The following is a 27804-nucleotide window of genomic DNA, read 5'->3' as shown; positions in this document are numbered from 1 at the left end:
TATCTAGTTCTCAAAGAATTGGCCAGTGAAAACTTTATGAATAGCAGTGAAACATTGTTTGATGTATTACTGGAAAACTTTATGAATAGCTCTGAAACACTGTCTAATATAGTGCTGGAAGATGAGCCCCTCGGTTGGAAGGCACTCAAAATAAACTGGGGAAGAGCTGCCTCCTCAAAGTAGAGTCAGTCTTGATGTGGATGGAGTAAAGCTTTCAAGACTTCCATTTGCTAATGGGGCACCATTCAAAATGGGAATAAACAGCTGCAAGGATCCATTAATAATCAGAATGTGGAATGTACAGAGAAAATTGGAAGTTGTCAAAAATGAAACAGAACACATAAAGATTGATATCCTAGGCATTAGTGAGCTGAAATGGACTGGTTTTGACCAGTGTAAATCAGACAGTCATGTGATCTATTATGCCAGGGATGACAAACTGAAGAGTAATGGTGTGACATTCATTGTTACAAAGAATGTTTCAAGATCTATCCTGAAGTACAGTGCTGTCAGTGGTAGGATAATATCCATACGCCTACAAGGAAGACCAATTAATATACTATTGTTCAAATTTACACACCACCCACCAAAGCAGAAGATAAGGAAACTGAAGATTTTTGCCAACTTCTGCAGTTTGAAATTGACCAAACCTGCAGTCAGGATATGTTGATTATTACTGGTGATTGAAATGTGAAAACTGGAAACAAAGAAGAATCACTGGTAGTTGGAAAATAGAGCCTTGGTGATAGAAATGACTCTAGAGATCTCATGACAGAATATTGCAAGACCAATGAATAATTCATTGAAAATACCTTTTTTCAACAATATAAATGGCAGCCATACAACAACATAAATGGATCTTGCCAGGTGGAATACATAGGAATCAGATAGACTACATCTGTGGAAAGAAGTGATGGAGAAGCTCAATATCTTCAGCTGAAACAAGGCCAGGAGCTGACTGTGGAACAGACAATCAATTGTCCATATGCAAGTTGAAGTTGAAGACAATTAAAACAAGTCCATGAGAGCCAAAATATTGATTATATTCCACCTGAATTTTGAGATCATCTGAAGAATAGATTTGACTCATTGAACACCAGTGACCAAAAACCAGAGGAATTGTAAGGTGACATCAAGAACATCATACATGAAGAGAGGAGGAGGTCATTAAAACGACAGGAAAGGAAGAAAAGACCAAGATGGATGTCAGAAAAGACTGTGAAACTTGCTCTTGAATGAAGAGTAGCTAAAGCAAATGGAAGAAATGACAAGATAAAAGAGCTGAACAGAAGATTTCAAAGAGCACCTTGAGAAGACAAAATCAATTATAATGAAACGTGCGAAGACCTGGAGTTAGAAAACCAAAAGGCAAGAACACCCTTGGCATTTTTCAAGCTGAAAGAACTGAAGAAAAAATTCAAGCTTCGAGTTGCAATTCTGAAAGATTCTGTGGGCAAAATATTGAATGATACAGAAAGCATTAAAAGAAGATGGAAGGAATACATAGAGTCACTGAACCAAAAGGCATTGGTCAGTCAGTGTTCAACTATTTCAGGAGGTGGCATATGATCAAGAACCAGTGGAACTGAAGGAAGAAGTCAAAGCTTCACTGAAGGAGTTGGTGAAAAACAAGGCTCTGGGAATTGACAGAACACCCAATGAGATGTTTCAACAAATGGATGCCATGCAGTTACCATTACTTACGAGTAAGAGGCACTTACTCATCTATGCTAAGAAATTTGGAAGACAGCTACCTGGCCAAGTGACTAGAAGAGGTCCGTATTTGTACCCATTTGAATGAAAGGTAATCCAACAGAATGTGGCAATTATTTGGCAATATCAATAATATCATACCCAAGTAAAATTTTGCTGAAGATAACAAACATGGTTGCAACAGTACATTCCCAGGGAACTTCCAGAAATTCAAGCTGGATTTAGAAGAGCACATGTTTTGAGGGATAGCATTACTGATAGCCATATGGATCTCAGCTGAAAGCAAAGAATATCAGAAAGGTTTTAGTTGTGTTATTGACTATGCAAGACCTTTCAACTGTGTAGATCATAACAAATCATGGATAACATTGAGAAGAGTAGGAATTCCACAACACTTAATTGTGCTCATGAGGAAACTGTACATAGACCAGGAGGCTGTCATTCATACTGAACAAGTGGATATTGCGTGGTTTAAGATCAGAAAGAGAGTGTGTCAGAGTTGTATCCTTTCACTGTACTTTTTCAGTCTTCATGCTGAGCAAATAATCAGAGAAGCTGGACTATTTGAAGAAGAACACAGGATCAGGATTGGAGGAAGACTTGTTAATAGCCTGTGATATGCATATGACACAACCTTGCTTGCTGAAAATGAAGATTACTTGAAGCACTTACTGGTGAAGATAAAGGACTGTAGTCTGCAGTATAGATTACTCCTCAACATAAAGAAAATTAAAATCCTCACTACTGGACCAATAAGCAGAATCATGATAAATGGAGAAAAGATTGAAGTTGTCAAAGATTTCATATCAATCACAACACCAGTGGAAGCAGCAGTCAAGAAATCAGATATCTTATTGCACTGGGCAAATCTGCTGCAAAAGACCTTTTTGAAGTGTTGAAGAGCAAATATGTCTCTCTGAAGACTCAAGTACACCTAACCCAAGCCATGGTATTTTTAGTCACTTCATATGCATGTGAAAGCTGGACAGTGAAAAAGGAAGACCAAAGAAGAATTATTGCTTTTGACTTGTGGTTTTGGCAAAGAATACTGAAAGTACCATGGACTGCCGGAAGAACAAACAAATCTGTCGTAAAAGAAGTGTAACCAGAATGCTCCTTGGAACCTTGAATGGTCAGACTTTGTCTCATCTACTTTGGTCTGACTGAGAAGGGACCATTCCCTGGAGAAAGATACCATGCTTGTTCAAGCAGGAGGTCGGTGAAAAAGGGGAGACACAGTGGGTGCAATGATGGGCTCAGGTACAGCAGAGATTGTGGGGATGGTGTAGGACCAGATAGTGTTTCCTTCTGTTACACATAGGGTTGCTGTCAGTCGGAGGTGACTCGATGACACCTAACAACAATAACAACAAAGTTTTGATTTCTGTATCTTCTTTTTAATAGATGCTGTTCTTTTCTTCTTTTTTTTTTTTTTATCATGTTATACATACTTTTCATATTGCTCTATTATCTGTATTTTCCTGAGAGAAAATTTTCTCATTGTTTGATATTTTAAATACTTTGAAATTTTGGTTTACAGAGTCATCTTGAATGGGGGTTTATTTTATTTATTGTTTTGTTTCTTTGCTTTCTGAAACTTTCCATCCCCTATAGTAGTTTGACAGTTTCCTCTTAGCCCCAGTTTAAAGCCAGGTGTTTATTAGTAGTTCATGCCTCTCATCCTGCCAAGAATTTTATAGACGTCTTTCCCTAGCCACTTGGCTTGGTCTTAATCTTGGCTTTGGTTTTGTCTCTGCTCTTTCTTGTCACCCTGGCAAGCAGACCTACACAATAGTCACATAATTTTTAAGCATCTTTTTGTTGGTGGAGGAGGACCCTATCCCAGCCACGTGTTTCAAATGGAAAGACTAATTTCATTCCCCTGCCTGGCATGGGTGTCTTCTGTTCTTATTCCCATGCCAGAACTTAATTTTCAACTGACCCAGCTTGGTTTTGATCCTATGGCATTTGAGGATTTATTTCAGCCATCACTCCCTGTTATATAGGATACATCCTTAAAGATGTTTTTCTTAATTTTATGCGATTAACCAAAACCAAACCCACTGCCATCAAGTCGATTCCAACTCATAGTGACCACCACCCCCCTTGGGTTTCTGAGGTGGTAAATCTTTATGAAAGTAGATTGTCCAGTCTTGTTTCTGTGGAGTGGCTGGTGGGTTTAAACCACCATCCTTCTGGTTGGCAGTCAGATGCCTTAGACACTGTGCTGCCAGAGCTCCTCTTTATGTGATTAGGTCTTTTGAAAGGGTTTTAAAATGGATTTTAATCTGTCAATGCTATGCATTTGCAGTTAGGAAGAGGGAGAAGGGAATTTATGCATGAACTTACTCCACTATCCTGATCAGAAGTACTTAAATTTTTACTTTAGAAATGTAACTCTAATGTTAATGGAAGTTACTAAAACAGAAGAAAGACATGTTAGGAGACTAGTAAGAGTTACATCAGTGGCATTGGAGTATAGGAGGGAAGTGTTTGACAGACTGGGTAAATGATACTGCTTTTTATCATGGTAAAGGAATATACAAAAACCAAACCCATTGCCATCGAGTTGATTCTGACTCATAGTGACCATATAAGACAGAGTAGAACTGCCCCATAGAGTTTCCAAGGTGGCACTCTTTACAGAAGCAGATTGCCACATCTTTCTTTTGTGGAGGAGCTGGTGGATTTGCACCTCCAAGAGCTTAACCACTCCACCACCAGGGCTCTTTAAAGGAATAAACCAAAAAAACAAACCCACTGCCATTAAAGGAATAGATTTAAAAAAAAAAAAAATCAATTGCCTTCAAGTCGATTCCAACTCATAGTGACCCCATAGGGTTTCCAAGGCCTGTAAATCATTATGGAAACAGTTAGCCTCACCTTTGTGCTGCGGAGCAGCTGGTGGGTTTGAACCGCTGATCTTTTTTGGTTAGCCACCGAATGCCTTAACCACAGCACCACTACAGCTCCTTTAAAGGACTATCTAAGCAGAAGCCAATTGTACAGCAAGGTAAAAGTATGTTAAAATAATACATTAAGCTTCAAATATGGAGTAATTGAGATTTGCAGTGACAACCAGTTGAAGATAGTAAATATGTGGGGATAGATCTCTATCATAGGGTCAGTGGTGTGTATGTAGTTGTTGAAACAATAGATGTAGATGAAACAACTCTGAGAGAGTAAATAGAAAACAAGAAAAAAGGAGTCTCGTGATAGAACTCAGGAGGACCATCATAAAAGACCTGGGTATCTCCTTCCAAAAAAAACAGCCATTGACAAACCCTGTGGAGCACAGTTCTACTTTGACACACCTGGCTGGGGTCTCCATAAGTTGGAATCAACTTAATGACAATTAACAACAGTAAAACTGAAAAAAGAACCACACTTACTGCTGTCGAGTCGATTTGACTCATAGCGACCCCTCCTTGGGTTTCTGAGGTGGTATCTCTATTTGGAAGTGCCCAGTCTTCCTTCCGGGGAGTGGCTGGTGGGTTTGAACCACCAGGCGTCTGGTTAGCAGTCAAATGCCTTAGGCACTATGCTACCAGAGCAACAATAAGCATGATTATTTTTTATTAACATTTTATATGATTTTGCCATTTTATTTTTCCATATAACTTGAATATAGTTTGTTAGTTCTTAAGGTTATACTAAGCCATATTCAAATTTCAGTATTTGGAAGTAACAGTATTTATTCATTGGCTAACCAAGATGGTGTAAAAGGAAAACACTAGCAATGTTAATTAATTTTTTAACTTTTACTCTTTACTCTGTTCAGGGTAGATTTTAATCCACAAACCCAGTAAGTCTTTTAGAGGCTTCATACTGCTTCCCTACTGCTCAGCAGGTACTTTCAGAGAGTCTCATGTTACCTGGTAAATTATACAACCATTAATAAATGCTATGAAGTTTTACAGTTGATTAAGTAGTATCATTTTGTAATGGATTATCTGGATTTATTCGTTTATTTTTACAAATTGGCACAATTTGGCACCATGACAATAATGCACTTGGTGTTCTAAAATTAGTATTGCTGCTCCTTAAACACTATTTCCAAGGGCAGGGATAACCGTAGACATAGGTGACAGTCTAAGGCTCTGTGGATATGGAGCCTCATGATTTCTGCTTAATTAAAAATAGCATCCCCACTTCTAACTGCCTTTTCTTATTAACCTAGCCTGAAATTTTGCTATTAGTGCTTCTTAACAATAGCATATCTAGTTCCAGTTGTTTCAGATAAGAGATTATAGGCCTGTATTTTAAATAACTTGACCAAGATCACATAGCTAGTAAGTAGTAGAGTTAGGATTCAAACTAAATCAGTCTGGCTTTTTATACTGTATTCTTAATAAATCTCTATATTGCCTTTAAACCCAAAACCTGCTGCTGCATAATGACCCATGTGTGCCCCATATGGTTTCTAAGGCTGTAATCTTTAAAGAAGCAGAATGCTACATCTTTTCTCCCACAGAGTAAGTTATTGTTGTTATGTGCCATTGAGTTGGACCCGACTCATAGCAACCCCTCCTTGAGTTTCTGATGCAGTATCACTACGGAAGTAGATTGCCTCATCTTCCTTCCGAGGAGTGGCTGGTGGGTTTGAACCGTCAGCCTTCTGGTTAGCAGTCAAGTGCCTTAGGCACTATGCTAAGTAGTAGGTTCTAACTCCTGTCCTTTTGGTTAACAGCTGAGCATTTAACCACTGTGCCATAAGAGCTTTAGGTAGGTTAATTAGCTAGAAGTGAAAGTAGGAGCATTTTACCTGTCTTCTGGACCCTTTCTATCTTTCTCTTCCCTCTGGGCCTCTCCTCTAGGCTCTTCCTTCATTTTCTCCCTCTTTACACATCTGTAAAATACAAAAAGATAGAACCTCAATAATGAGTAATATTATTTTGGAAGTTTCCTAACAAAAATGAAGATAAACTACAATAATGTAATCAGTGTTTAGCCCTGAGGAAGTTAGTTTAAAGAATGTTCTGGTTACCTAGTACTGCTCTGACAAGAATATACCACAAATGGGATGGATTTGACAAACAGAAGTTTATTCTTACAATTTGGAGGCTTTAAGTCCAAGTTCAAAGTGCCAAGCTCTAGGGGCTTGGTGAAAGCCCTTCAACCTTGGGCTTTAGCTCTGCCTCCTGTTCCTGGCCCACTGAAGCTAGAGGCTTTTCTTCATTCAGGCAGCTGCTGGCTGCTGAGACTGACAAGCCCAAGGCTGACAAGTAAAAAGGCTCAGTCCCCATGTTACCAAACCACATGGCAGGCCATTAATTGAAGTACATGAAAGTTCCAGGATCGGGAGAGCATGGCAGGCTGCTGAGCAATGACTCAGTTACATGCAGGGCTCAAGTGTGCCATAAGCTAGAGACCATTCCCCAAGGCTTCTCCTTATATACAGGAAGCAGACCTAGGGCAACTACTCAGCTGCTCACAGTAGATTCCACCATGGAGTTGATTACCAGTCTCAACATGGGGAATACTACATCCAGCTGCCTAGCCACTGAATCAGACCCAGCCAAGTTGACACACAAACTTAACCACCACAAAGAGGGTTTGTGTGTTTTTTGAGAAATAAAAACCTATTTCCTGCATCTGGTGGCATAGTGGATAAGGCATACCAGAAGGTAACCAGAAGGTCAACAGTTCAAACCCACCAGCTGCTCCACGGGAGTAAGACAAGGCATTCTGCTTCCTTAAAGATTTACAGCCTCAGAAACCCAATGGCGGTCACTGTGAGTTGGAATTAACTCGATGACAGTGAGTTGGGTTTTTGTTTTTGGGTTTATAGCATGTTCAGAATAAAGATAGAAACAGTTACTTTTTTATGGGAAAAGTAGTTAAAAAGAAAAAGGCAAACAGCAGGAGAAAGTCATAATTTGAGGAAAAAAAAAAAAAACAGAACATAGAGTTGAACAAAATTTGTATCTATGTTCCATATCCTATATCCTATGACTGTTAAATATTTGAATGTATTCATGAAGATTTTGTTAAAGCTCAGTTGTCCTTAAGGTGGCATTCCAAAAAAATCATTAAATGTTAAAAAGAGGACATCATTTTAACATACTTTGGCATTTCCTTTAGATTTAATGCTAAGCATATGGCTCATTAACACCTTAGGATGAAAATCCGTTTGTTTGTATTCTCTTTTTAACGTATTATGTATAGTTAGACCCTGCAACCACATTTATTGGTGACATTGCATATTAAATTAATTATGTTGTATTACAATTTTAGATTTATCTAAGTGGATTTCTTCCAAAGCTTGATGCAGACCACTCTCTCACAAGTCTTTCAACTCCAGAAAGGAGTTTCATCTTTATAAACAATCGACCAATACATCAGAAGGACATATTAAAGGTAATCTCTTATAGAAAAAAAAAAAAATCACTTGAATCAGAAGTAAAACCCAGCTCCATCGTTTGTCAAATTGTTAAAAAAGCTACTTCCAAGAATCGTCTCTAAAATAAGGAAAAGAAGAAAAAAAGAGATAGAATAACATTAAGCATTGTGCAAGGAAATTTACATAAGATTTTTCATTATCTCTCATAACTACTTACTGTGGATTATTATCTCCATATATAGTGAGGAAGCTAAGATGTTAAGTGACTTTCTTAGGTTACATTGTTGTTGTTATGTGCCATAGGGTTGGACCGAACTCATAGCTACCCCTTCTTGGGTTTCCGAGGCAGTATCACTACAGAAGTAGATTGCCCAACCTTTCCGTCCCAGGAATGGCTGGTGGGTTTGAACCTCCATTGTTCTGATTAGCAGTCAAGTGCCTTAGGCACTATGCTACTAGAGCTCTGTTAGGTTACATAGCCAGGAATTTACCAGAGTTTGGATTTGAACCCTAGGCTTTCAGAGCTTCCACAACATGATTACCTTTTAACCATGGAGCAAATTGCATTGGATATTTGTATTTTTGAATATTCATGCTTAATGTAGGTTCAAGGCCTCTAAGTGACTATTTCTACTTAGATACTGCTTTTCCTAATACACATTTACCTCCATTCAGTTTCTCAATTTAATCTGTCCCATTTGGTAGTATTTAAGGTTGGCAACACTATCTATAAAGATATAAAATTATAAATAATTACATGGTATTTTTGTCTTTTATTCATTATTTATGTTTCTAGTTAATCCGGCATTATTACAATCTGAAGTGCCTAAAGGAATCTACTCGTTTATATCCCATTTACTTTCTGAAAATTGATGTGCCTACAGCTGATGTGGATGTAAATTTAACACCAGATAAAAGTCAAGTATTACTACAAAATAAGGTAACATTTTTTCAGACAATTTTTGTATTTATGCTATTTATAAATTTGTATAGTACTATTTCCATATGAAAAAGACTTGTTTCTTTATGTTTATATTTTTTATTTTTTGTTATTGTTTTAAATCTTGTTGCCTACTTCTAATTTTCATAATTTCTTCTAACATTTGTTAATTTTTATTTTTAGGAATCTGTTTTGATTGCTCTTGAAAATCTGATGATGACTTGTTATGGACCACTACCTAGTACAAATTCTTGTGAAAACAGTAAAACAGATGTTTCCTCAGCTGGCATGGTTGTTAATACAACAGCACAAACAGATGCGGTTTTTAATAAAATGGAATCATCTGGAAATAATTGTCCAGATGTTGATACTTCATCCGTTCCTTTCCAAAATGATATACAGAATGATGAATCTGGAAAAAACACTGATAATTATTTGGATCATCAGTTAAGTCTTGGTGATCATTGTGATGATCATTTTAGTAGTGAAAATTCTATCACTGATAAGAACTCAAGAGATACATTTCAAGAGATCCCAGTGAATAGTTTATCATCTGAAGACTTCCAAAATAAATATGATGAAACTTGTTTTACAGGTTCTATTAAGCATATCCAATCCGAAACTGGTAATAAAGGCTATATGGATGAAAGTGGGGGAAATGAGGAAGCAGCAGTCCCTGAGACATCTTTAGAAATTTGTGCAGATGACTGGAGCAAGGGAAATGTACTTAAAAATTCAATGGGAAAGAACATTGAACCTGTGAAAATTTTAACACCCCAAGAAAGTGTAGCATGTAATAATAATCCAAGGCCTGAACCAAAGAATCTCTGTGAGGGTCCCTGTAACAAAAAGTCAAATGTGGTTGATAACAAATCTGGACAACTTACAGCTTATGATTTAATTAGCAATCGAATAATCAAGAAACCTATGTCAGCAAGTGCCCTTTTTGTTCAAGATCATCGTGTTCAGTTTCTCACAGAAAATTCTAAGACCAGTATCAAGGATGCAACAGTACAGATTGAAGAACTGTGGAAGACATTGAGTGAAGAGGAAAAGCTGAAGTAAGTTTCCAGAGCTTTCATGTGACCTCAAAGCTCGGCTATTTCCATTCTATATGACGCACTAGGTTTAAAAAAAAAGAAAAGTTCTTATTTATGGAAAAAGTCTTTTGGCTTAAATAGGGTAACGTTTTTTGGCATCATTCTTTTTTGTTGTTAATTTTGAAAGTTTTTTTTTTGGTACTAGCTTTAACCTCTTTCTGATTTATAAAGGTTGTTGTCAAAGGTTTATCATTCTTTTTGCAAAAAGGGCATTAGAAGCGGCATCTTCTGACCTCTTCCAATTTCACGAAGAGGGAAACAGAGTTACCATCCACAGCCCAAGGCTTATTCCTGTGAGGCCAGAAATACCACCACCCTCCTACCTTTTTTCCTAACTCTGACACCAGCCATCTCTCTCATGGCACTTACTTATTCTGTGCTGAGTTCAGTAATTCGTTACAGTGGCCACACAGAACTCATAGACAATACTTCCGATTATGGGGTTTATTACAGAAGTGACAGGCCACAAGTCAGGTTCAGAAATGCTCTCAGGATACAATTCTTCAAAGGACAATCTCCCCTCTGCTATGCCCTAAGACACACCTCTCTGGCCCTTGGCCTCTTAGCCTGGCATCTGCTCTCTTGGGCAAGCGTTACAAAGTTCTTTTAGCACTGCTGATGGGTACGCGTATGTACTCCCCCACTCGGCCAGCAAGCCTCCTGCCCAAAGGCAGTCGGCTTTCTCGTTCTGTGGGCCAGGTAAGCCCACCACTCTGTCTCGAGGCTCTTGGTTCCACTGCCACCATCTCTCTGCCAAGGTGGTCCAGCATAGAGATCTCAGGTCCAAGGACCTGCTCCACTCTACCTTCTCCACTCCACTTCTGGCTCTTCTTTCTTCATGGATGTGAGATCCCCTCTTCTGTCTCTAGGAGGGCTCATTTTAAGCCCAGCAGCATAGCTAAACTAAACAGTCCTCACATTAGAGTTTTACATACCTTATTTGCATGGTCCCACCCACTAATCAGGTGGGAGTCACAAAGTCCATGGCTAAAAATACCATACCAGGTTATTCACTGCACCGCACTTCTCAATTTAAAACCACCATTTGCTTCTGTTTCTTTTCTACCTTGTTAAAGAACTTTTCTATAGCAAGACTTTTTTTTTTTTTAATTTCTGCATTAGAAAAATTAGAACAGAGGTGTTGTAAAGAAAGTATCTTGACTATTCTCTCCCTTGTTGTTGTTGTTGTTACGTGCCATTGAGTCGGCCCTTAAATTGGTCCAAAAAACACATAACAAAAACTAAAACTGTGCCATTGTTGCAGATTCAATTTAGTTTTGTTAAACTGAAATCAGTATAAATCAAGACTTTCTTCTAAAATTTGATTATTGGCAACATGTAAACTATATTAGGAACTCTGGTGGCACAGTACCTAAGGCATTTGACTGCTAACCAGAAGGTTGGCAGTTCAAACCCACCAGCTGCTCCTTGGGAGGAAGATGGGGCAGTCTACTTCCATAAATATTTGTTGCCTTGGAAACCCACTGGGGGTTGCTATTAGTTGGAATTGACTCAGTAGCAGTGGGTTTTGAAGCTGTATTGGGGTTTTGTTGGTAAGTACATATGTGGTTTGATTTACATTTTGATTTAAATAACTATATAAAATTACTTGCCTTGTTTAGATCAGATGAGCTGAATAAAAGTTTCAAAGATAGTATGATAGATGTTTCTGATTGACTTAGGGCAGTTAATATAAACACAAAATACCATGTTTTGCATTTCTGGCTCATGAGAAAATGAAAGAATAGAACAGTGTGTACAATTGTGTATTGTTATTCAAGACATCTTAATAGTATGTCAGGCTTTTAGAGAACATTTTAAATATAATGTGTCACTTGACCAATAATTTTTAAAATATTTTCACTAGATAATTTAGTCCTATAATGACACAGTCAAATTAATACAATAATGACTACTGTTAACACCAATAGAAAACATCTCCATAAATTAACTTTTCTAGAAATCTCAGCCTATTTTTGGTAATGGAAAGGTAGTGGTTGTATTTTGTTCTTTTTGAAACATACACAAAAGTAGAAAAAAACAATAAATGAACTTATCACCTATTTTCAACCAATTATCATCTCATCAGTCCTGCTTTATCCATATACCTACTCACTTCTCTTATTATTCAAAAACAAGTCCTAGGCATGATATCATCTATCTTTTAAATATTTTGAGATTTATCTTTAAAAGGTAGCACTCATACTTTAAACGTAATCTTAATACCATTGTCATAACTTTAAAAAAAAAAGCACACTAAGTCCTTAATAGCTTCAAATATCCAGTAAATATCCAGTGTTCACATTTCTAATTATTGTTTCATAAATGTTATATGTTTTGTTTGTTTATTTGAATAAGGACCCAAATTATGTCTGCTCTATTTTGGCTGCTATGTCTCTTAAGCCTCTTCTAATTTTTATTTGCCCTTTTTTATTTTGCTTTACAGTTTATTTATGGAAGAAACTAGATATTTAGTCCTTCAGAGTTTTCACATTCTGGATTTTGCTTATGTCTAGTGCCATTTAACATTTTGCCCTTTCATGTCCTATAAACTGATCATTGTAGCTAGAAGCCTGATCAAATTCAGATTTTAATTCTTCTTACTTTACTTGTTTGGTTAATTATTTTGGCAAGAAGTATTCATAGGTGGTATTTTTTCCCATCATAAAGCATATTGTGTCTCATTATATCTCTTTTTGTCTCTAGCCATTGACGATCAATGCCTAGATTCATTAATTCATTCAAAGTTGCAAAGTGGTTTATCATTTCATCATTCTTTTTACTTATTTGCTAAAATACTTCTATAAAGAGACACTTACCTTTGTCTAATATTTAGTTACCTGGTGGTAGCTTCCTTTAGAAAAGGCAAGGTAAATGCTTGATACTTTCCTTTTCTATTTGTGTATTTTTTTTTTTTTATAGCTATTTGACTTGGTTCACTAGTTTCTTCCAAAAGTGAAAGATTGATTTGTTTTGGTTTTTTAAGTATCATAAGTTTATCGATTTAAATATATTTGATGTGTTGCAGTCTGTTTCAGTTATTATCCTTATTGATGCTCAAATTGTCCCATCTTTGGCTAGTGGGAGCCTTTTCATTGGCTCATGAATCCTTTTGATACAACCTTAGTAGACTTCAGTAGTGTCCTAGCTTAATGGTATAAAAAGATGTTCCTGACTGATCTTGTGCAGTTCTTACACCATTCCTAGATCAACCATTTTTCCAAGAAACTCTTGTTCCTTTTAGTGGGAAGTGCTATTTGGGGAGCACAGTCTAAGAGCTAGGAGTGTCTGTTTCTACTGAGATAGTCATTGTTAGATTTTTCACTCACAGAACTAGGGATTTTAAAAAATATATCATTAGCTCGTAGTGGTATTTTCAGTTCAGATTGAGAGCTATACTATATACTAGGGAGCTCTGGTAGCATAGTGGCTAAGACACTTGCCTGCTAACCAGACGGCTGGCAGTTCAAACCCACCAGCCACTCCTCGGAAGGAAGGTTGGGCAATCCTACTTCTGTAGTGATACTGCCTCGGAAACCCAAGGAGGGGTCGCTATGAGTCAGGTTTGACTCGACGGCACACAACAACAACAACAACAACAACAACTATATACTATATAATACTCTCTTTGGTATTGTATTCATAGCTCCTTTCTTCCATGCTGAGAATCTGTTTTCAATGACACCAGAAATTACTATTAGAAAATCACAAATTAACTCATTTTTTTAATCCTTAATACACAAAACATGTCAAAGAATAACAGTAACACCACCACCGATAATTTTATTATTTAAAATAGTTTAAAGTTTTTTGTTCTGTTTACCTAAATTTTTTTGTCCATCTGGGGATTTATTATTATACTGTCAACTGATATATTGGTTCTTTTAAACCTAAAAAAATTTTTTTTCCTGTAATCATAAACAGAAATGTTGTGATTGTTATGTGCCGTTGAGTCTGACCCAACTCATAACGACCCCTCCTTGGGTTTCCAAGGTGGTATCACTATGGAAGTAAATTGCCCAGCCTTTCTTTCAAGGAGTGGCTGGTGGGCTTGTACCGCCAGCCTTCTGGTTAGCAGTCAGGTGCCTTAGGCACCATGCTACCAGAGCTCCTATAATAGCCATTTCAAATTCTTTGTGGAAAATAAGCAATTGCATATATGATGGAAATAGAAATGAAGTGAGAACCAGTCTGTGTGACCTTTCACAAGTTATTTTGTTTCTTAGAATCTTACTCAAAAATTTTTGTGGTAGATGCTGTATTGGTTGGTGAACAAGACAGCTTCCCAGCCTTTGTGGAGTGTCCTATCTAGTGGAAAACCCAGGGTAGTAGTATACTGAGCATTTAGAGGGAGTGAGGAATCAGAAGTGCTATCTAAGCTGAAGTACGAGTAGCAGGTACCAGATAGACTCCTAGTTGGGGTGTGTGTGTGTGTGTGTGTGTGTGTGTAGAAGAGGTGCTGGGTCAGCAAATTGTTGAGTGAATGGTGGTAGAGATGGGGCTTATAGTGGGAGGAAAACTAGTTTTTTCTGCAACCTGAAAGGTTAATGTAGCTGAATTAGTGAGAAATGAAGCCAGAGAGGTCAACAGGAGTAAGATCCTACAGTACCACATAGAACATGTTAATGAGGATAATTTAGGGATAATAAAGTGTTTTTTCTGGGTAAGGTTAAAATTTGTTTGTGATGAACTAGTCATATCAGAGACACTATAATTGTTTTGAAAAGATGAGAACATAAATTGCTAAAAGTATTTATTTTAATACTAATTGCTTCAAGATTGTTCTTGTGGGTTGAATTGTATCCCCAAAAAAGATATGTTTAAGTTTTAGCTCCCAAAACCAAACATGTTGTTTTGAGTCAGTTTTGACTCATAGAGCAACCCTATAGGATGGAGTGGAACTGCCCTTTAGGATCCTAAGGCTGTAATCCTTACAGAGTAGACTGTCACATCTTTCTCACAAAATGGCTGGTGGATTCTAAGCCTTCACATCTACAGTTGGCAGCCAGGCATTTAACCACTACATCGCTAGTACCCCTCTTCTTATCCCCCAGTACCTGTGAATGTGATCTTATTTGAAAATAAGGTCTTCGCAGATATAGTCACTTTTAAGATGAGGTCATCCTGGATTAGGATGGGTCCCAAATCCAATGACTGGTGTCTGGAAGAAGGCCATGTGTGAACACCTGGAGACACAGGAAGAATGTCTTGTGACCAAAGAGGTAGAGACTACTGGAGTGATGGCCTCTACAAAACAAAAACCAGAAAGGATTTCTGGCAGCTACCAGCAGTTGGAAGGAGGCATGTGACAGACCTCTGAGTCTCTGGAAGGAACCAACCCTGCCCATACCTTTTGGACTTTTGGCCTCCAGAACTGTGAGAATAAATTTCTTTTGTTTTAAGCAACCCAGTAGTTTGTGGTTATCTGTGACAGCAGCCCTAGGAAATTAATACATGAGCTTATACCAGAAATGAGCAGAATCCTGAGGCTGCATTTGTAAGCAACTCAGAACAAAATTAACTGAACAGCCCTGGGGTGCTTTATGCAAAAATGCATCTTAAAAAAGCCAATGAAATTGGGGATGGAAAGGAGCTTAGAAATTTGGCCTTCTCCTCCAAGATAGTATCCTGGAAATGTAGACATCTATGCTTTAGTTAAGAATTTTGTTAATTTTCATGGAGTATGATATGGAGAGGAAAAGTTGGGGATTTTAAATAAGGCAACAAAAAGTGAGCCGAAACAAGCCTGTTGCCGTAGAGTTGAGTCCAACTCCCAACCCTTAAAATATAGTGGTAAAACATGCTCTTTCTCTACTTATAATTGGTACAATTTAGTGAAGAAGACAGGCGTGTGAACACATAATAATCATAGGTGTGATAAGTGTTACAATAAAGGAAATACAAAAAAGAATTATGAAAACACATAGTTGTTAGAAACCTAATCTCATCTGTGGGACAGGAAATGCTTCCCTCAGTAGGAATTAACCCTGTAGGTGTAGGGAACTTTCTAGGTAGAAGAAACTGCATGTGAGAAGGCAGAAGTTAGGAGGAACATGATAGTGTTCAGGAACTAAAAATCACTCTCTATGACTAGAATAGAACATAAGAGTGTGGCACAGGCCAGATCATGCCTTCCCATCTTTCTTTATTATGCTCTCCTACATTTTGTTAAAGAGGAGGGTTCCTTAAGCCATGTCACAGAGTTTGACTGAGGACTAGGACAGTGTTGTTCAGCTGTTAGAACTATGCTGAGAGCTTAGGACAGACTTTGGGATAAGGAGTACCTTCATTTTTTAGTCTGCATTTCTTTTCTCTTGCTGTCTTCTACTTTTCTCTAGTGGATTCACATCCCAATTCAGGCTTTGTGCCCTGGATTCTCCCGGTCACTTCGGGCCTCAGTCATTGGTAACTTGAGCTTTCGTTTATAGTGGCTATAAACATATTTCTATTTAAAATAACTAAAAATAGTATTGCAATTGGAGTATTGAAAATGGTAAATACTAGTAAATGGGTGATTAGATGAAACCTTTAGTCATAAGAACATTGTTTTAATTAACTAGTGGTCAAATCAAACCACAATATTGTTCAGGATTAATATTTTCCATTCAAGTTACTAAATCCCTTAATGGCATTAAGTACAAAGGTAGCAGCTGTTTTTTCTTAACATTTTCTTAGTATTGTGTTGAATATATTATATTTCCCAAGGAACTAATTAAATTGACTTCTTGAGTAAATGAAAGATTGGTACCATATGTGAAAAATTTGCACATTATAATTAATTACAAATGGTGACCTTTGTCTTCAACTTATTTTCCACCACAGAGGAAAAATCCTCAATTTGAACATCCAAGAACTTAAAATACTTATTTCTAGGGTCTTTTGAAAATAAATAGTGTTAAAAACCATATGTGCTATATAGCTAATCCAGAACTTCAGATACTAAGTAGGAATGGGAGGAAATAGCTTAAAAAATTGTAAATATGTACTCAAAGAGGCATTTTCCATCTAGTTTACAATGAAATAAAGCCTTAAACATTCTCACCCAGCTAACATTTGTTCGTAAAACATGTAGTGAGTACAAACTATATGTGTGCTGTCTGTGGTCTCTTGGTTCTCAGTCTCACTTTCAACATGTAATGTAATTCTCCCCAAAATAGTTTTTTTTTTTTTTTTTAGGAGCTCTGGTAGCATAGTGGCTAAGACACTTGCCTGCTAACCAGACGGCTGGCGGTTCAAACCCACCAGCCACTCCTCGGAAGGAAGGTTGGGCAATCCTGCTTCCGTAGTGATACTGCCTCGGAAACCCAAGGAGGGGTCACTGTGAGTCGGGACCGACTCGACGGCACATAACAACAACAACAACACATCTATACAGATTTCTTCTTAAAAATGCTTTATCATAAAATTCATCCAGTTTCTTAAGAGTTGGGTACTGGAAATAACATTAATCCTCTAATCTCAAACTTAAAACTTCATTTGTTTTAAATTTTAGCAGGATTGCTTCAATAATTGCCAACCACTTGCTTACCAGTCTCATGTCCCATTCATTATAAGATACATAAGTTTCTTAATAGAATGTACAAGCACTGTTCTAAATGTTTGACACATTGCAGCTTGTTTTGTTGCTTATGATAGAGCTATGACTTACCTGCATATTACAAATGAGCGTACTGAGCAACAGATAAATTAAGTAGTTTGTGTAGGCATACAGAGCTACTAAGTGGTTTCACCAGACCAGGCCTTCACCAGTGTCTGCTAACTACTGTCCTGTGCTGCTAACCATTACACTTTGCTGAACACAAAACAGTAGTTTTTAATTCTGACTGCATTGTAGTTACCTGTGGAGCTTTATAAAAACAACTATACAATCTCAGCTTGGGTCTGGAGAATCTGAAACTGAAGGTGGAACCCAGGCAACTCACTGTTTTAGGAAAGTGTTTGTATAACCATTGTACAGACAGTCTTTGACTCTAGAAGTTTCATTTTATTCCTGCTGTTTCTGAAGAAAAGAAAAGGCCTCTTTTTATGCAGTAAATTATAAAATATTATGCTCTACCTTTGAAATTGAATTAAACATGATTTGACTTTGTTCCATTTATTTGAGTTTATTTTTTATTAATGGCTCTAAAATGAGAAGTAAATAACAGCTGAAAAACTTAACAGTTAGCTATAAAATTGTTGTAAATTTAATATAATTTTTAATTGTGTTATTATAGGAATAACTATAATCTTATCAGTAACATAATAATTAAATGAAGTATTCATTAATGCAAGTAATTTTTTTTTAACTGTATTGTGATGTGGGTGAAGGTTTACAGAGCAAATTGATTTTCCAATCCATGATTCTTAAATATTTTGATTCATGACATTGATTGCAATCCCCACAATGTGACAGCAGTCTTCCCACTTCCTCCCTGTGTTTACTGTTTCCATTCCTCTTCCTTTCCTATCTGTCCCCTCCTGCCTTCTGAGCTTTATCCCTAGGCAAATACAGCCCTTTTATCTTGTATTGTTCATTATTCTAGGGAATGCATACTTCCCTGGTGTTATTGTTCACCTTCTATGCCTGTTTGGCTGAAAGTTGAACCATAAGCTCCTAAGTGGTTGATAGTATTATTTAAATATAGTTTTGTTGATTTTTGTTTGTCTAGTTTTTATTTTACTTTTTTCAGTTACTGTTGTTGTTAGGTGCCGTCAAGTTGTCTGTGACTCATAGCGACCCTATGCACAGCAGAATAAAACACTGCCTGGTCCTGTGCCAACCACTTGATCCCTACTATACTCGAGCCCATCACTGCAGCCACTGTCACTCCATCTTGTTGAGGGCCTTGCCCTTTTTCATTGACCCTCTACTTTACCAAGCATGACATCCTTCTCCAGAGAATGGTCCTATCTGACATGACCAAGTAGGTGAGACAAAGTGTAGCCGTTCCTGCTTCCTGGGAGCATTCTTCCTTCAGTTCTTCCAGGACAGATTTGTTAGTTCTTTTAGCAGTCCACAGTATTTTCAGCATTCTTTGCCACCACCACAACTCAAAAGCATCAACTCTTTTTTGGTCTTTCTTATTCATTGTCCAGCTGTCACATGCTTATGAGGTGATTGAAAATAACCATGGCTTGGGTCAGGCACATCTTAGTCATCAAGGAGACATCTCTGCTCTTCAGCACTTGAAAGAGGTCTTTTGCAACAGATTTGACCAATGCAATACATCGTCTGAGGTCCTGACTGCTGCTTCCATTGGCGTTGATTGTAGAACCAAGTGATATGAAGTATTTGCCAACTTGAGCCTTTTTTCTCCATTTATCATGATGCTGCTTATAGGTCCAGTTGTGAGGATTTTTGTTTTCTTTATATTGAGGTGTAATCCATAGAGCAGACTATAGTCTTTAATTTTCATTAGTAAATGCTCTAAGTCATCCTCACTTTCAGCAAGCAAAGTTGTGTTGTCTGCATATCTCAGGTTGTTAATGAGCCTTCCCCCAATCCTGATGCCACGTTCTTCTTCATATAGTCCAACTTCTTGTATTATTTGGTTAGCATACAGATTGAACAAGTATGGTGAAAGGTTACAACCCTGACACACTCCCTTCCTGATTTTAAACCATGCAGTATCCCCTTGTTCCGTTTGAATAGCAGCCTCCTGGTCTTTGTACAGCTTCCTCATGAGTACAATTAAGTGTTCTGGAATTCCCATTCCTCTCAGTGTTATCCACAATTTGTTGTAATCCTCACAATCAAATGCCTTTGCATAGTCAATAAAACACAAGTAAACATCTTTCTGGTATTCTTTGCTTTGAGCCAGAATCCATCTGACATTATCTATGATGTCTCTCATACCACATCCCCTTCTGAATCCAGCTTGCATTTCCGGAAGTTCTCTGTCAATATACTACTGCAACCGTTTTTTAATTATCTTCAGTAAGATTTTACTTGCATGTGATATTAATGATATTGTTCGATAATTTCCACATTCTGTGGCATCACTTTTCCTTGGAGTGGGTACAAATATGGATCTCTTGCAGTCAGTTGGCCAGGTAGCTGTCTTCCACATCTCTTGGCATAGATAGATAGTGCCTCCAGTGCAGCATCTTGTTTGTTGAAACATCTCAATGGGTATTCTGTCAATTCCTGGAGCCTTGTTTTGTGCCAGTTCCTTCAGTGCAGCTTTGACTTCTTCCTTCAGTATCATTCGTTCTTGATCATATGCCACCTCCTGAAATGGATAATCATCTATCAATTCTTTTTGGTACAATGACTCTGTATTCCATCCATCTTCTTCTGATGTTTCCTGCATCACTCAACATATTGCCCATGGAATCTTTCAGTATTGCAACTCGAGGCTTAAATTTTTTCCTCAGTTCTTTCAGTTGAGAAATGCTGAGTGTGTTTTTCCCTTCCAGTTTTCCTACTTCAGGTCTTTGCACATTTCATTATAATAATTGACTTTGTCTTCTTGAGCTGCTCTTTGAGATCTTCTGTTCAGCTCTTTAATCCTGTCAATTCTCCCATCCACTTTAGCTACTGTCTGTTTAAGGGCAAGTTTCAGAGTCTCTTCTGACATCCATTTTGGTCTTTTCTTCCTTTCCTGTCTTTTTAATGATCTCTTGCTTTCTTCATGGATGATGTTCTTGATGGCATCCCCACAATTCCTCTGGTTTTCGGTCATTGGTGTGCAGTGCCTCAAACCTATTCTTTCGATGGTCTCTAAATTCAGGAGGAACATAATCACAGTCATATTTTGGCTCTTGTGGAGTTGTTTTAATTGTCTTCAGCCTCAGCCTGAACTTGCATATGAGCAGTTGATGGTCTGTTCCCCAGTCAGTTCCTGGCCTTGTTTTGGCTGAAGATGGCCTTGTTTTGGCTGAAGATATTGAGCTTCTCCATCGCCTCTTGCCACAGATGTCTCAGTTACTGAGGAAGGGGTATTAAGATCTCCAATGATGATTCCATATTCATTCTCCCTTTAGATCTGTAAATTTTGCTTTATGTCATTTGAGGCTTCCTTAAGCCGTACGTGTACATTTGTGAATGTTAGATCTTTCTAATGGTGACTTTTATCATTATGAAATGCCCCTCTATCTTTGGTAAAACTTGTTTTCTTGAAATTTACTTCTTAGGTTACTGTAGCAGCTCTGGTGTTCTTATACTTAACCTTTTGCATGGTATGGCTCTTTCCATTCTTCTACTTTCAAATTATCTGTATCTCATATTTAAAGTATCTCTTGTAGATTCCTATAATTGAGTGTTGATTTTTGTAAATTCAGTCTGACAGTCTCTGCCTCTTGGTGGGAATGTTTAGTGCATTTAATGGAATAATTTATATGGCTGGGTTTAGGTCTACCATTTTAGTGTTGTGTTTTATTTGTCCCATGTGTGTTTTGCTCCTCTGTTTTTGTTACTGTTGCCTTTTTTGAGGGGTTAAGAAAATATATTTTAGCATTGGATTATAATCTATTGGCTCTCCTTTTTTATTGTGCATTATACTGATTGCTTTGAGGGATTACATTATGCATCCTTAATTTATCATAATCTACTTAGAGTTAAAAGTATAGTGTTTCATCTAAAATTTAAAAACCTTGCAAGTATAAATACATTTACCACCTTGCTATTTGTACTACTGTTATCATATCTTTTATATCTACATACAGTATAAACACCACCTTAAAATGGTAGCTCTTTTTCTTTAAACAGTTGTTTTACAAAGAAAAATTTTAAGAGAATTTGGTAAAAGATCATTCTTTTATTTCCTTCAACCCGCATATTCCCATTTCCAGTGTTTATCATTCCTTCTTATAGATCTGAGTTTCTATTTGGTGTCATTTCTCTTAAATCAATTCTTGTAGTGAAGTATATGGACAACACATTATCAGCTTTCTTTTATCAGAGTATGTCCATTTTGTCTTCATCTCTGAAGGCTATTTTCTGGATTTAGAATTCTGGGTTCCTATGATACTTACTCAGTGCCGTCTGGCTCTCCGTTCCTTTGATGGGAACTTATATGTCATTTGTGGTGTTGCTCCATTTTTGTAATGAATTTTTCTCTAATTTCTGGATTTCTCTGTCTTTGGTTTTCAGCAGTTTGATTGTAAAATACCAATGTTTGTATTTCTTTGCATTTATCCTGCTTACGATTTACTGAGCTTCTTTCTGTTAGTTGTTGTATTTCTCCAAGTTGATTAAATGTCAGTCTCTTTTCTCTGTATTCTTCAGATTGGGTAATTTCTGCTGACCCTTTCTTTTGTCATCTCTGATCTGCTCCTAAGCCTATCCAGTTCAATTTTCAGAGACTGTATTTTTTAGTTACAGACTTGACATTTCCATTAATTTCCATTTCTCTGTGGAGATTCCCTCTTATATTCTCTCATATAATCATCTTTTCCTTTAAGTACTTAAGTGTTTATAAAAGCTGTTTTTAAATGCTTTTTCTTTGCTAATTACAGTATCTAGGTCATCATGACTTTGATTTCTGTTGCCCACTTTTTCTCTCTACCGTAATCACATTTTCCTGCTTTATTGCTTGGTTTAAAGTTTGATTGTATAATGGACATTATAGTTGATATGTTGTGGGGGCTCTGGATTCTGTTATCTTCTGAAAAGAGTTGATTTTTGTTTTACCAGGTATTTGAATCACTTATGGATCACCTTGAACTTGTGGAAGTTTTGTTTATATTTTGTTAGGGAGAGACTGTTTCAGCTTTGTCCTTAGCCCTATGGCATTTTTCTTAGTTCTAGGACATAGTTTTTACCCCTAAGATGTGGCCTTCCTCCAGTTTTAATGGAAAGCCCAGGGTGTTTACTAAGCCATCTAACTGTAGAATTCAAACTCCTGCTGTCTCCCTGCAGTAAGTAGGTAGTAGCTAAAATCTCTGTTCCACTCTTTCAGCCTTCTCGGTTTTGTTTTCCTCTGGGCTACCACATATGGGATTTTCACCTTAATTACCAGTTACGACTTCAAGAAGCTTTGTGTTCTGATGACTCCGGCTAATTAGAGTGTAGCTTTCTCCTTCAGTTCTGGCCAGCCTGCTTCGTGCTGAGGAGTGCCTTTTGAGTAGAAACTGTATAAATGTGGATCTTTTTTTTTTTTTTTTTTTAGGGGTTGAATTCCTTCCAATTTTTGCCTACTTTTGGGTGCTCCCAATGCTATTTTAAATAGTTGAGTTTTATAGTTTGTTCAGAGTTTATCATGCTTATATGCAGAATGGTTAGTCCAATAAAAACTACTCCATAATTATTAGAATTGGAATGCAAGCTTTTTTTTTTTTTAATTCAGATGGTTAATATTTCTATTTATGATCTCATTAGTTCCATTTTATCTTTTTCCTTAGATATGAAGAGAAGGCTGCTAAAGACTTGGAGCGGTACAATAGGCAAATAAAGAGAGCCACTGAGCAGGAGTCACATGTATCATTAAAAGATGGTGGAAAAAAGGCCAAACCCACCAGCGCATGGAGTTTGGCTCAGAAGCACAAGTTGAAAGCTTCATTAACCTCTAATCAGCCAAAACTTGATGAACTCTTTCAATCTCAAATTGGGAAAAACACGAATCAAAATACTAAAATAGTACAGATCCCCTTTTCTATGCAAAACTTAAAAATAAATTTTCAGAAGCATAAGAAATTTGACTTAGAAGAGAAGGATGAACTTTGTTTGATCCACAATCTTAAGTTTCCTGATGCCTGGCTAATTGCATCTGAAAAAGAGGTGATGTTATTAAACCCATATAGAATGGAAGAAGCCTTACTGTTTAAAAGACTACTTGAGAATCATAAACTTCCTGCAGAGCCACTGGAAAAGCCAATTATACTAACAGAAAGGTATGGTGAAGTAATATAAATTTTCTATTTCTAAAATCTATAAGTATGTATTAATTCATACTAGATTAGAAATTGAAGGTAAAAAGGTGAAAGTGTTTTCTAGTAGGGAAAATGGTTTTTATTTAAAGAAATCTTTTTTAAAAACTTGATTTCTAATCCTAATGGAATTAATTGGTTTAAGTGTGTAATTCTAGAATATTTTACATACAGGCAGTCTCTGCAGTACAAACTAGATCAGTTCCTAACTGTGTCTTTAATGATTTGTAGGTAAGTCAGAACAGGCGAATACTATTCTTATTTGGCCTCACTGTAGTTCAAGAAAAGGCTTGGAGCATGTGCAACAGGTGAAGGTGATTGTGATGAAGTATTTGTTAGAGTAAGATTGGTTCAGTCATTGCAAAATGATGGCTGGTTTATGTAACATTAAAGGGCAGGTGAGAGTTGTCATCAGTAAGTCAGATATTCATGACCAAGATACTGCCTGTAGTTCACTTCTATAATTAATAAAACTCAAGCTGAAGTCTCTCATGTATATTAGTGACTTCCCTAGGGTAATAGTGAAGTTTGCTGTAACACTCCTCAATTATGCCATTTGTTTTAACATTTCCAAACATACACCAAAATTGAATTATACAGTGAGCACCTTTGTCAACAGTTATCCAGATTTTGCTACATTCACTTCATCTGTCTTATCTATATTTATATATTGTTTTTCCTTTGCTAAAGCATTTTACAGCATTTGCCACATCTTTCAGTATACATCACTCAAAAATCACTTGTCTTCTCCTAATGATTTTTTTATATCTTACACAATAATAATTCCTTGGAATTATTCTCCATTATCTCAAAAATATCCTTTATTATAGTTTTAAAGATTTCAATTTAGTTGATATCTCAGCAAAGTCCACACATTACATTTGGCTGTTACGTCTCTTATGTCTCTCTTTATCGCAGGAGACTTGCATAGATTTAGATTGTATTTTCTGGCAAGATTGCTTAATAGGTGGTACTATTTGCATCATTTTTCATCTTGTCAAAAGGCAGTTATCCCTTCCACATGAAAGTTTCCCATCAGTCTTTCCATCTGATGGTTTTATTCGTTAACAATTGTAGTCTGAATTATTTTATTGCAAGTTATAAAATGAAGTCCTTCCTTTTCATATACTACATGAACTGAGTGCTTTCTGTAAGAATGAATAACTAATATGTGAACATTTCTCTTTTGTATATTTAACATTTTTTTTTCAGTCTGACACAGGTAGAAAAGAACATAATGTATGACAAAGGAGATAAAAACTCTGAAATTAAAAAGAATTTGTTCTCTAGGACACATTCAGTTCTAGATACAGAAAAGCATTTGTTAAAGCTGTCTTTTTAAATAAGGGCAATAGTAAAGTTAAGTTTAGTAACTTTAACTACAAATCCAGCATATTTCATAGTATTAAGGTTGGCTTAGGAAACTGCCAAAGGAGGAATAAGAAAATAGTGTTTTAGACTGTTTTAAAACATACAATTAAAAAGTCTGATAGTACTTTTCTCTTTTTCCCTTCAAAAAAGAGTTAGGGCAAAACTGGATTTTTAAACTTGATTCCTTTTCCAAGTGATCTTTGTAAACTTTCGTTTAGATCTAAAAAAACTTTTTGTGCTTGTCCAGATTTTAGGTTTTCAAAATATTTTCCTATGTGATGTACTGTTGTTAAAAAAAAAAAACACATTAAAAACTATTATTTGGGTTCAGACTAACCTGAAAATAACTTTTTTTCTCATTGAATATGGACAACAACAAAGCTTGATCCAAAATTGTTTTCCCCTTTTCTTCTAAAATATGACATTCCTAAAAATCTTGTTGTTATGTGGCCTTGAGTCTGACCCGACTCATAACGAACCCTCCTTGGGTTTCCAAGGCGTTATCACTATGGAAGTAGATTGCCCCATCTTCCTTCCGAAGTAGATTGCCCCAAACCTTCCGAGGAGGTTTGAACCACCGGCCTTCTGGTTAGCAGTCAGGTGCTTTAGGCACTACACTACAAAAAAAACCAAACTCACTGCTGTCGAGTCAGTCTGAACTCATTGCGACCCCTCCTTTGGTTTCCAAGGCATTATCACTGCAGAAGTAGATTGCCCAAACCTTCCTTCAGAGGAGTGGCTGGTGGGTTTGGACCGCCAGCCTTCTGGTTAGTAGTCAAAAGCCTCAGCACTATGCCACCAGAGCTCATTATAAATGTAGTAAGAATATCTAAAACATGACATTCCTATTACATAAAATGAAGTACTTCCTTTCATATACTATATGAACTGAGTGCTTTCTGTAAGAATGAATAACCATGACTAATAAGTTAATGGTTCAAACCCACTAGCCACTCCCTGGAAGGATGGTTGGGCAATCTACTTCCATAGTGATATCGCCTCGGAAACCCAAGGAGGGGTCACTATGAGTCAGGTCCAACTCGATGGCACATAACACCAACAACAACATGTTAACATTTCTCTTTTTTATACTTAATAAGAGTATCTAAAATACGACATTCCTATCACATTTATAAGGAGCTCTGGTGTTGTAGTGCCTAAGGCATTTGACTGCTAACCGGAAGGCTGGCAGTGCAAACCTACCAGCCACTCCTTGGAAGGAAGGTTGGGCGATCTACTTCCATAGAGATACTGCCTCGGAAACCCAAGGAGGGTTTGCTGTGAGTCAGGGCTGACTTTACAGCAATGAGTTTGGGTTTTTTTGGTTTATTACATTTGTAAGTTTTTCAAAACTGAATATATAGACTGTCTCACATTGTTGGCAGGGTAATATGAGTTGGGTTTAGTTTTCTCACAAGAGTTCTAATCCCAGTTTGTATGGTTTACTCTGAATAGAGTAATTAGAAATCTGCAAAATAAAAAGTAAGTGTCCAGGAGTAATAACAATAGCAATGGCTAATGTTTGAGTATTTATTATGTGATAGGAACTTTGTTAATCTCTTTGGTGTCATGATCTTATATTCACAATGGTCTTATGAAGTAGGTACTATTATCCACATTGTATATATAGATGAAGAAACTGAAACACAGAATAAGTTAAGTAACTTACTTAGGCTTACCCACCCAGGAAATAAGAGATAGATCCAACATTCCAATTTAGACAGTCTAACTCCAGAGCCTAAACCATTAATTGCTATGCTATGCCATCATCACCACCAGGAGCACCAGTTCTCAAGTTGATTTTCTGAAGGTTAGTTAGACCATCAGTATATCTGTTATATTGACAAAGTTCTCTCATAGCCCAGGGGTGGTCTTCAACTTTTCAGAGATTAAGCATAGACATCGTCTATCCATTTACTGTCTCAAGGAGTAGAGAGTTGTCATGAAGAAATAGCAATTCATCATCCTGTGCTGGGACATAGAACAGTGCTTCATATACCTAAAATAGTATCTGTCACTTGGCACTTGAATGTTCATTGGATGAATGGGAAACTAGAAACCACCTACATGTCAACCACAACAGACAACTTCTTGCAGTGACTCATGATATGAGGCTATATAACCAAGCTTAGAACCAATATGAAAGGTTGATTTGTGCTAGAGATAATCTTTGACTACCTCAAAATTTTGAGACCTAGCCACTCAAAATTATTTCATATGCTACCTTTGAGAAATAATGCCATACCTTCAGTAAACTAAGGAAGCTCTCCCCAGTTCTTAATTGCTAAATTTATAAGTTCTTAGGTAAAAAAAAGAGGTATTATTATCATTTTGTTATTTGAGCACCTTTGACTAGCAATTGAAAATTAGGCGGAATGGACAACTTGGGTAACTCAACAATGTATAATACTATCTGTTTTAATGGTATAAAATGGCATTATTTATAAATGAAGTTTTTATTTATATTAGAGCACATTTCTTTCTTT

At 36.9% G+C, this 27804-nt stretch overlaps 1 protein-coding gene across 1 annotated transcript in view; it reads left to right on the top strand.

Moving 5' to 3' along the window:
* Nucleotides 1-27804, top strand: part of PMS1 (PMS1 homolog 1, mismatch repair system component) — a 146065-nt gene that overhangs the window by 86714 nt on the left and 31547 nt on the right. Inside the window, exons 5-8 of the mRNA XM_007950224.2 lie at nucleotides 7951-8073; nucleotides 8853-8996; nucleotides 9180-10057; nucleotides 23423-23911. Of these exons, the coding sequence (XP_007948415.1) occupies nucleotides 7951-8073; nucleotides 8853-8996; nucleotides 9180-10057; nucleotides 23423-23911 (1634 nt within the window). The remainder of the gene's footprint in view (nucleotides 1-7950; nucleotides 8074-8852; nucleotides 8997-9179; nucleotides 10058-23422; nucleotides 23912-27804) is intronic.

Source organism: Orycteropus afer, unplaced genomic scaffold (genome assembly GCF_000298275.1).
Source record: "Orycteropus afer afer isolate SDZICR_OR568_19922 unplaced genomic scaffold, OryAfe1.0 scaffold00001, whole genome shotgun sequence".
NCBI lineage: Eukaryota > Metazoa > Chordata > Mammalia > Tubulidentata > Orycteropodidae > Orycteropus > Orycteropus afer.
Note: the sequence above shows the minus strand (reverse complement) of the source record. Positions and strands in the feature narration are given on the sequence as shown.